This window comes from Nicotiana tomentosiformis, chromosome 2 (assembly GCF_000390325.3).
Source record: "Nicotiana tomentosiformis chromosome 2, ASM39032v3, whole genome shotgun sequence".
Taxonomy (NCBI): Eukaryota; Viridiplantae; Streptophyta; class Magnoliopsida; order Solanales; family Solanaceae; genus Nicotiana; species Nicotiana tomentosiformis.
The window spans coordinates 192,265,076-192,275,855 of record NC_090813.1 but is presented as its reverse complement, the minus strand read 5'-3'; the positions used below and the strand labels follow the sequence as shown (position 1 = coordinate 192,275,855).

The 10,780-nt window shown below is 34.4% G+C and overlaps 1 protein-coding gene across 1 annotated transcript; it reads left to right on the top strand.

The window, feature by feature from the left end:
• The first annotated feature begins 1,977 nt into the window (after positions 1 to 1,977).
• LOC104100585 (importin subunit alpha) lies at positions 1,978 to 7,156 on the top strand. Its single transcript, XM_009607843.4, has 11 exons — positions 1,978 to 2,335; positions 3,642 to 3,738; positions 3,862 to 3,953; positions 4,035 to 4,166; positions 4,292 to 4,477; positions 4,565 to 4,728; positions 4,833 to 4,911; positions 5,843 to 5,971; positions 6,104 to 6,231; positions 6,311 to 6,687; positions 7,048 to 7,156. The coding sequence occupies exons 1-10, from the start codon at positions 2,123 to 2,125 to the stop codon at positions 6,681 to 6,683; spliced, it is 1,593 nt and encodes a 530-aa protein (XP_009606138.1). The 5' UTR covers positions 1,978 to 2,122; the 3' UTR covers positions 6,684 to 6,687; positions 7,048 to 7,156.
• The last annotated feature ends 3,624 nt before the right edge of the window (positions 7,157 to 10,780 follow it).

Genomic DNA, 10,780 nt, shown 5'->3' with positions numbered 1-10,780 from the left:
ATTTTTCAGTCTCGATTATTTTCCTGTCGTAAATTTATTGTCTACAATTGCATAATCAAAAATACTCATGATATAATAAGAAAAAGAAGAAGGTGATGTATACGTTGTACACACAATATACACATTTTACACTAGTATAAAGTGTATATATACTTTTTATACATCATAAAATAATATATACACTTCTTATGCATTGCAGAATAATATATACACTTTTTATACATCGTAGAACAATATATATACTTTGGATACTCTAAAACGCTTAGAATACAATAAAGATATTTTAGGGGTACACCAAAAAATATAGGATACACTTTATATATAAAATTTATACAATGTATTAGTATATATACAATTTCGTCTCTTTTTTTTTTTGCTCACCAAAAATAACCCAAAGACTGAAAAACTTCTCATATTTGAAATTGTATAAAGTGTGTGTGTATATATATATATATATATATATATATATATATATATATAAACTCAAAGTGTATATAGATACATAGATTATACATAAAGATACACTAAATATATATTTATTATACATGAAATACACTAATTATACATATCTATACAAAGACCTTTAGAATCCATGAAAGAAGAAGAAGAAGAAGAAGAAGATAGCAGCAACAACCACCTGCACAAATATACTTCACCCTTTATTTCTTCCCAGAAAATGCACATAAATTCATCCCAAAAGAATCATGAAGCCCCAACCTTCAAAACATCTCACAAAACACCGACAACCCACTAACAACATTTACATTATATAAACAGTGTATATAAATTGTATAATTATATATATACACTTATTATATACCATATATACATTCGTAAGGTAGCTGCAAAGAAGTCAGAGCCATTAATATACACTAATGATACATTATGGGATACACTAAAATATAGAGGATACACTTTATATACAAAATTTATACAATGTAATAGTATATATTCAATTTTTATACATTTTATAATAATTTATATATAATTTTTATAATATACACTGAAAAATACAGGATAAACTTATATACAAAATTTATACAATATGTATATAAAATATTTAATATATATATATATATATATATATATATATATATATATTAAATTCAGACCCACCATCGATGTTCACTGTAAAAGATCTTCACTCACAAAACACTATTATGACCGAAGAAGTAGAAGAAGCTTGACTAGAAAACCCCACGACTTTTGCTGCCACTTTTGTATCATGCATCGTAATTGAGTAAATATTTTTAAGAATTGTATTAAAAATTTTGTGAATTTTTTAGGTACTCAAATACGTTTTTCTAGTGTGAAGTAAAAAACAAAGAGAAAAAATATAGATCTGAAATGGGAGATAGAGAAGGGAAGGAAAATGAAAAAAAAATAACCAAAAAAAGATAAAAGGAAGACGAAGAAGACACAGAGAAAGAGGTGAGAAAGAGGGTGAGAAAGAAAGAGGATAGGAACGAAAGTGGTAATGGGAAGAAAAGTCTATGTATTGGATAGAATGAAAGAAAGATAATAAAGCTAAGAATAAATGTTATCTTGGGAAAATAAATGCATTGGAAATAAATAATGACTACAAGTTGTAAATAAATTGGGCCGAAAATTGGGTCCGTAATAAAAACATGGACTAATAAAATCTTTTAATGGCCATATATTGTCATTTTCTCTGCAATCTTTAGGGAAAGAAAAAGAAAAAAGAGTTCAGCCCAGTAACTTTTTACCGCACTACTAACTTATGTTACTGAAAATAAAACAACTTTTTAACAATTGTACGGAGGACAATTCACCTAACTTTTTGGGATTTACCTTTCCAATCAAATAGACAAATGTGGAAATCTACCTCCATTATTTTCCAAACAAAAACAAACTCAGTGGCAAAATGGTAAATAAACCTATTCCTCAAGCCTACTTTCCAAAACCAGAGTGGTAGTTGTAACCAAAACTCCCAAAAACTTTTCGGACAAAACAAATCCGAATTTTCTAATTTCCAAACCCTGATTTCTCTCTCTCTCTCTCTTAAAATTTTAGTTGCAAATTCAGTTTTGAATTTTTTCAGAGCAAATTATTCATTGCGATTAACGTGTTAAATCCACAAATTTCGAATTGAGTAATAGCCATGTCGCTGAGGCCGAATTCGAGAACGGAGGCTCGCCGGAGCCGGTACAAAGTCGCCGTGGACGCAGAGGAAGGTCGACGAAGAAGAGAAGATAACATGGTGGAGATCCGGAAGAATAAAAGAGAAGAGAGCTTGCTGAAGAAGCGTCGTGAAGGTTTACTGCAAGCTCAATTCTCCAGTACTGCAGCCGCCGTCTCTCAATTAGATAAGAAGGTAACAATTTCTCATAATCCGATCGGATTTAACTGTTAATTGTTAAATTTGAATTGGTTGCGATTACTAGTTACTTGGTGTTCATCGTTTCGAGCTTAATTGAGTTACTTTTAATTTTTTTGTTAATTATTTGTAGCATTCCGTTTTTAGCTTAATTTATTCATAACGGATTCAGTAGTTTATTTGAATTTCAAGTGCGATCAGTACCGAAGAAGTGTTATTACTTCGAGCTTACTAGGCTACGTGTAATGTCTTACTTACTTGTATTTTTAATTAATTTTGAATTGAAATTGCGATTAATAATTACTCTGGTATTCATCGTTTCGAGCTTAATTATGTAGTTTTAATTTTTTTGTTAATATTTGTAGCATTCAGTTTTTAGCTTAATTTATTCATGTTGGATTCAATTGATTAGTTTGATTTCAAGTGCGATCAGTACCGACAAAGTGTTACCACTCCAAGCTTTACTCAGCTACTTGTATTTAAAAATTAGTAATTACTTGCTTCAATCCTTAGCTTCACATTTCGTATTATATTTATCAGTTGTTTATTTGAATTTCAATTTGCGATCAATATGATGAAGTGTTATTATTTCCAGCATACTCGGCTTGCTTAATTTAGTTCTTACCTTCGGGTATTCATATTGGATTTTCAATTGTTTATTTGAATTCAAGTGCGATCATTACTGACTCAGTATTCATGCCTTCGAGATAACGCAACGGCTTCTTATTTTTTGTTAATTAGTCTCAGCGATGGGATAATTGACTTATTTTAAATTATTAGGTATGATAAGTTGAGGAGTATAAATATATAGTCTTCTTTGTAGCTCCCTCTTCCAGAACAAATATCACTATTTGGAGAGTCAAACAATTACTCCTTCCGTCCCAATTTATGTGATGTAATTTGCTTGCTTTAAGAAACAAAGACCTGTGAAACTTGTGGTCTAAAACAAGCCATAAACATTTTTGTCATTAAGGATAAAATGGGAAGTTTAAAGTTTATTGTTTCTAAACATGAAAATTTGCCATTCTTTTTGGGACAAACTAAAACGGAAAGGACAGAAGGAGCATTTGATTTTACAAGTATATAAAGTACTTAAATTTATAGTAGTTTTTAAGTATGGATATTTATTCAAGAAAATGAAGAAATCGATGATCAAATTTACACTTAAAAGTCGATGAGCTGATCCTCAAATACTGTCATTCTTATTGGGATGGAGGTGTATTGTTTTAGCTAAAGCCAATGTCATGCAGCTCTGCTAACGAAAGTTATCTAATTTTGGTTTTATTGGTTAATAACCTTTCAGCTGGAGAATCTTCCTGATATGATTTCCGGGGTATGGTCAGATGACAGCAGCATGCAACTTGAATGTACAACACAGTTCCGGAAACTGCTTTCAATTGGTCAGCTGCTTTATATTATTTTTTGACTGTATTTCTATTTGTTCACGTTGACAAAGAATGTTTCTCCTCCTGGTATCTCTGTTGCTTAATTGGTATTGCCTTCGGTTATGGTTGTGTTGGCAGAACGCAATCCTCCTATAGAGGAAGTGATACAGTCTGGAGTAGTCCCTCGTTTTGTTGAATTTCTTGCTAGAGAGGACTATCCTCAACTGCAGGTTTGTACTGAATTTATTACTTTTTTTATCGTTTATCTTCATTTCTAGTGTTTATATCTTTTTTGGTGTCCTATGTTCTAGTTTGAGGCAGCATGGGCTCTTACAAATATTGCATCTGGTACATCAGAAAACACTAAAGTTGTGATTGATTATGGTTCTGTTCCAATTTTCGTCAGACTTCTAAGTTCACCAAGCGATGATGTTCGTGAACAGGTAAAAACTTTCAAATATAAGAGGGCTAGGGTTTCATGTTTCATGATATTATGTCAATGAAACACCAGCTTTGCCAATTTATTTCTTAGAAGTTCTTTTATGTTGATGTTTTTTCACTTTTATAGGCAGTTTGGGCTTTGGGAAATATTGCTGGTGACTCACCCAAGTATCGTGACCTTGTGCTTGGCCATGGAGCCTTAGCGCCATTGCTGGCACAATTCAATGAGCATGCAAAGCTATCTATGTTGAGAAATGCTACCTGGACGTTGTCAAACTTTTGTAGGGGCAAGCCTCAGCCGCAGTTCGAGCAGGTTGGACTCAAAATAGAAAAGAAGTTTGTTTTAAGATTTTCAGATTTTTATTATTGAAGGTTGTTCCTTTTGAAATTCATTGCTCAGACAAAAGCGGCACTCCCCACTCTTGCTCGACTTATCCACTCAAATGATGAAGAAGTCCTGACAGATGCATGCTGGGCTCTATCATATCTTTCTGATGGAACTAATGACAAAATCCAGGCTGTTATTGAAGCTGGAGTGTGTCCCCGCCTTGTTGAGCTGCTACTGTGAGTCATAGATCTTACTTTTTGGGGTTTGTTTCGGGCTTTCGTTGTGCCAAAATCATATCTTCTGATGCTATGCATTGTCTTCATCTTCGTTTTGTGTGCAGTCATTCTTCGCCATCTGTTCTCATTCCTGCCCTGCGCACTGTTGGTAATATTGTCACTGGAGACGATATCCAAACTCAGGTATTTATTATCCTCCCATGGGAAATACATATAAATTTCTCTGCTTTTGCCAATTCTTCATGTTTGAAATTTTTTAGTTTTTCCTCTTCTAGTTCTTAAGTGAGTGTCTGTGAAAACATGAATTCTCAATATCTAATCCATCATTATGTCAGATGTCTAGTTTTTTTCTTTTGGGTAAATTATTGCACAGTAGACAAAAGATATGATTGAGTCTGGCTTTGATCCATGATAATTCAATAATTCTGATAGTCAACTATGTTTCAATATCAAAGAGAAGATGATATTTAAGATTGGACTAGTCAATTGGCTGCATAACTTAGTTGTCATGCATTTTTGTGCCATGTTTAGGAGAGGTTGCTAATTCATTCATGTGCTACAGTTTTCACATTTGCCTACTTGGATAGGGGCTTTATGGAGTGTTTCTGTTATGATCATTGCTAGAATAAAGCCTCATCTGCTTCGCTGCCAACAGGAGTAGTATTGTACCACATCGTTCTGCTTTGAACCTTTTTCTCTCTCAGGAACTTCATTTGTTCACTCAAGTGATTTGTTGTAATTGAGCGTGTAGGAGGAGGAAATAGGGTAAAGATGAGAGTTTCTAAATTTTAAAACGAAAGGAGAGCGAAAATTGAGTAAACTTCTCCTGTGATCCTTTTATTCTCCTACCAAGGTGGGGAAGCTCTGAAAGGTATATTGTAAGGCAGAGGTATCTTTTATTTGCACATTGTGAAGGTTCACTGCCCTCTTTGGGTTCTGCGCCTGCTCACCTCTCATATTTGCTGCCTCTTCCATTTTCAAACGTGGTGGAAAGTGGAAAATTAAATAGACAAAAATTCAAATTTTTTTGGTTATTAAAGCAAAGGATGTCTTGCCTAATTTAAAAGTTTGATTCTTTCTCTGGGGGGACTGATGAACTCACTCTGAATTTTAGGTTATAATTGACCATCATGCTCTTCCCTGCCTTCTTAACTTGTTGACGCAAAATTACAAAAAAAGCATTAAAAAGGAAGCTTGCTGGACAATCTCGAACATTACAGCTGGTAGTCGAAATCAAATTCAGGTATGTTGTATTGGACATTTATGTGCTTCTTTTATCACTTTACAGATAAGTGAAAATAAGTGAGAGAAAGAGAACTTTTTCAATGTGATTCAGTAATGTATAATGATACCTAAAGGGGTTTAATTGAAATAGGCTGTGATTGAGGCTGGCATTATTGCCCCTCTTGTCCATCTGCTACAAAATGCTGAATTTGAGATAAAGAAAGAGGCTGCTTGGGCTATTTCAAATGCTACATCCGGTGGAAATCAAGATCAGATCAAGTATAGTTCCTTTTAACAAATTCAGTTTCATCCATAACCTTATATCTAGTTTCAAGCTCATATTTAAATTTATTTCTAGGTTCTTGGTGAGCCAAGGATGTATAAAACCATTGTGCGATCTTTTGGTTTGTCCTGACCCAAGAATAGTCACAGTCTGCTTGGAAGGGCTTGAGAATATTCTGAAGATTGGGGAAGCTGATAAGGATCTAGGTAACACAGAAGGCGTGAATGTTTATGCCCAATTGATTGACGAGGCTGAAGGTCTAGAGAAGATTGAAAACCTCCAGAGCCATGACAACACTGAAATCTATGAGAAGGCAGTGAAGATCCTCGAAACTTATTGGTTGGAAGAGGACGATGAGCAGCTTCCATCAGCTGATGCTCAACATTCTGGATTCAACTTTGGAGGGGGTGAACTACCTCTTCCATCAGGAGGATTCAACTTCAGTTGATGAGGTATATTAATGTTCCTCTTTTTATGTTTACTTCTTATCTGCTGACAACTGTTGCCCTTAAGAGTTTTGTTCTTTTGGCATCTGTATTATGGTGTAATGTAAATTATTTAGTATTAGAATGGACTGGACCTGGAAAGAGCAAAATGGATAAGAGGATTCGGTCAGCCAACCTACTGATTTGGGATGGAGCAGTAGTTGATTGATTGATCTGTATCATGGTGTAAAAATAGTAGCCTTGCCTTCGATTGAACCAACTAATGGAATTTATTGTAGTTAAAACTTGTTTTGATTGAACCAACTAATGGAATTTATTGTAGTTAAAACTTGTTTTAATATGTATCTTTGCTATGATTTTTTCCAGGTTCGGCCAGCAGGTCAGTCAGTGGTTTCAGATTGGACACAGCATCCTTTTTCATCCAGGTTAACTTATTCCTGAAGGGATGCTATCAAAACTGTTTGTTTCTCAGAGATGGCATGGAGAAACAGATGGAAAACAAGAAGGGACTGTTTGAACACCGTGTAGAGTCGTCTTGTTTTTTTTTTTTAATTTGGGTTTTGTGTGGGGGGGGGGGGGGGGGGTCGGATTTTACCATATATTTTTGCTTCTGCTTTTTGAGTGAGCTTCTGTTGTATTAGTTACCTTTCCCACCTAGATATATTGGTGGTGGTGGAATTTGCATATTTATATAGTATATGTTGTTGTCCTTGTGAATGTACAAGTCATACCCGGGATTCCCATAACGTTAGAAAATATTTCCTTTATGGACTCATTCAGGAGATGCGGGGCAGTATATTGTTTTGTAATAAATATTACATATACGAGTTTGATGTTTTAGCAAACAGCAAAAACATACTTGTTTCCATTTGCTTTCTATCCTAGTATTTGCACTATCATTTGCTTTCTGGATTTGGTTGGATTGTCCCTGCACTTGAAACTGTTTTTTTGTCAATCTGCTGGAATGTTAAATTCCTTGTGTTTGATTGAATTATCCTTGCACTTGAAAACTGTTTTTTTTTTTTTTGGTCAGTTTGCTGTAACGTTAAATTCCTTTTCTGTGTTTGGTGGAATTGTGCCTGCACTTGAAACTGGTTTTGCTCTTGTTAATCTGCTGGAATGTCAAATTTGGGATCTAATTTAGTGCCTTCGTTTTTGTCCTTGGTCAAAGGAATTTATTGGCTTGGTATATCTCTGTCTCCTGTTTTGACATTGGTTTGCCAGACCTCTAGCATATAGTGACTTTATGCAGTATTTGCATAAAAATGTGAAATATAAGACGCATGCCACGTGAAACAGAACTTACACAAATCAAAATCAAAAACGAATTTCCACACTCAAGGGACCACACCTCACACTCCAAAACCATATCACTGCCAAATTTTCCAGCTTCTACTCAGCAGTCACCACATGTTCTCTAAGTGCCCTCCAGCCAACCCAAACTGATTTCCCAGTATAGTAACTTAATTTGCCGACACAAACATTGTGGTAAGATGAACAAACATAGGTCTCTAGACGTAGACGCCTCAAGTCCGAATCTTAGAATTAAAAAAAAAAAGTTTGCACATATGAACCTTTGGCTTCACAATAAAACAGAAACAACAATATCATAAGTACATGAATATTAGAGAACTTGGTGTATATTTTGAAGAAATAACATATATATAAAAAAGGTTTTTCCATCCTTAAGTTCATTCTAGATTACATGTATACAACTAAAGAATGTGGCTCAGCAATTCCATAATATTTCTCACAGCCACTTTATTCTATCACCAACATTTGGAAAAGAAAATAGTAAAGATTACTGCTTTTTTCAGAAAAATGGCATGTCATCAATCAAGATCCTTTCTTTATGAAAGTAATTGGCACCCCAAATTATTACTCCACTACTCCTTGCTCCTCTTCTTTGTCTCTTAGCCCTTTCTTCTTGCTATCTGCACATTGTATAAACCTGAAATATAAACTTTAATTTCATAAAAGAAATTATACGACAGTTAATTAGTTCTGACTTTTTAAAGGGTCAAATTAAAGGAAAAAAAGAAAATGTAACAGCAAAAATGAGACAAGTGATAAAAGGGTGGTTCTTTAACTGAATGGATTTGGAGTTAGGTGGTGGAGGGCTGTGAAAATAAAAGGGAAAATATGGTACAATTGGATTTGGGGGTGGTGGGGTGGGGTATCCAGGATTATTGGTCGTTGGAGGATAGTTTCCTTCACCATTGCCGCCGCCACTGCCACCGCCATTGTTAGGCGGTGACACATAAGCCGGTGGCGGCGGTGGACAAATATAGCCTGAAGATGAGGGTGGAGGAAGAGACGGTGGGGGTGGGGATGGGGGTGGAAAGATTTGAGGGGGAGGGGGTGGTGGGGATAAAATTGGCTGACAAGGGTTGTCACAAGAAGAGCACATTGTGCAAGAAATTTGGTCTTTGGCCATTGCTGTAATTGTTGACATGGCTTGAGAATTTTTGTTAAGTGAAAGGAAGAGGAGAGTGAAAATGCAGAAAATGAATGGAGTATGTGAGGGAATACTCCACATTTTCAGAAAGTTGTGGACTTGGGATTTTTAGCTCAAATAAGAGAGAAGGGAGAAAGAGATAGGGATATACAGAGAAAGTAGAAGGAGAGGAGGAAGACAAGAGTAGGTTATGGCACTATAAAGTGAAGAGGTGAAGGGGTGAGCAAAAACAAATCTATACCTTAAAAGCTGTGGGGGTGCATGAGTGGTTAGAAGAGAATTCTGACTTAAAAAGGTCACGGATACATCAGTATATGTATATTGAACAAAATATTTAAAAACTTATAATCTTATACTACTAGTATATAATTTGAATTTGAGAAATTTTAGAGCCTATTTGGACAATATGTGATTGAAGTTAAAGTTATAAAGAAGTTTTTTGGAAGTTCAAATTGTTTTGGACATTAAATTTGTAAAGTTGAATCTTTTATGAGCGAACAATCAATTTTTCGATTTTATATTTTATATTCCAGGTTAAAGTTAATACAATGAACCCGGCCCCCTCAGAACTCCGTCCAATCATACAAATAAGTATTAATACATCATCCAAACCTATCCAAAAGGGAGAGAGAAAGAATACAATTGGGGCGGGGTTTATGCATCCAAAAAGAATGGCTTTTATATTTGAAAATAATTTAATTTTAAATTATTCAATTTATCTATTTTATCATTAATGAGAAGTTTTTATAGCTACACAAATTGAAAATCACACAAAAAAAATTACCCTTCAAGTTTTTAACAGTGGCGGAGCCAGAATTATTTTAAGGGGGGGGTCAAAATATAAAGAATTAAATCCACAAAGAAGTCAATGAGTGTCATATATATATATATATATATATATATATATATATATATATATAAATTACTTAGCTACACAATGTAATTTTTAACGAAGAGGTGTCAGTTGACACCCTATGAATACATGTGGCTCTGCCATTGACTTTTAAGACCACACGTTTCAAAAATATTTTTTTTTTGTTTCTTAAGTTTCATACTGAGTCGAAATACTATACATAAATTGAAACGGATAAAATAAATAATTTGTAAACTAAAAAAATATTTGCAATGTTAGCGTACAAAAATTAACCTTGTAAAATAAAATGAGGAGATTGGAAAGAGAGTAGCGAAGACAGGCCCAAAAAGGGGAGATAATGAAGACAATGGGGGATATGCATGTGTATTGATGATCGCACCATTTGTAAGAGTATTTCTATTTTCTATGCCACCTATTATCAAAGTGACAAATAATATTGCACATTACAATGTTTTTAATATAGTGAAAGGTTGGCAGTTTGTCTGGGCTGCTATCACTGAAACTTGGAGTAGTTTATGGTATTATACTATAATTATTTATGAGCAGAGATGATTAGTTCCCTCTGATCCGCCAATATTTTTGCTTTACTCTTGTCGGACAGTCAATAGTTTTGTTATTAGAATTCTCTAAAAATATCGCCCCATATGTATTGAATTCTCTAAATTATATATTTTTGGAGGATCCGATTAGAGTGTACCCGTCCATTTTCTTTTGCATATCATTATTCTACATGCAATCACTGACGGAACTAGAGGGGGGGACGGGAG

Coding starts and splice junctions, on each gene's coding strand:
- LOC104100585 (XM_009607843.4), top strand. CDS start 2,123: ATGTCGCTGAGGCCGAATTCGAGAACGGAGGCTCGCCGGAGCCGGTAC. Junction 3,954..4,034: donor AGGACTATCCTCAACTGCAG/GTTTGTACTGAA, acceptor CCTATGTTCTAG/TTTGAGGCAGCATGGGCTCT. Junction 6,232..6,310: donor GGAAATCAAGATCAGATCAA/GTATAGTTCCTT, acceptor ATTTATTTCTAG/GTTCTTGGTGAGCCAAGGAT.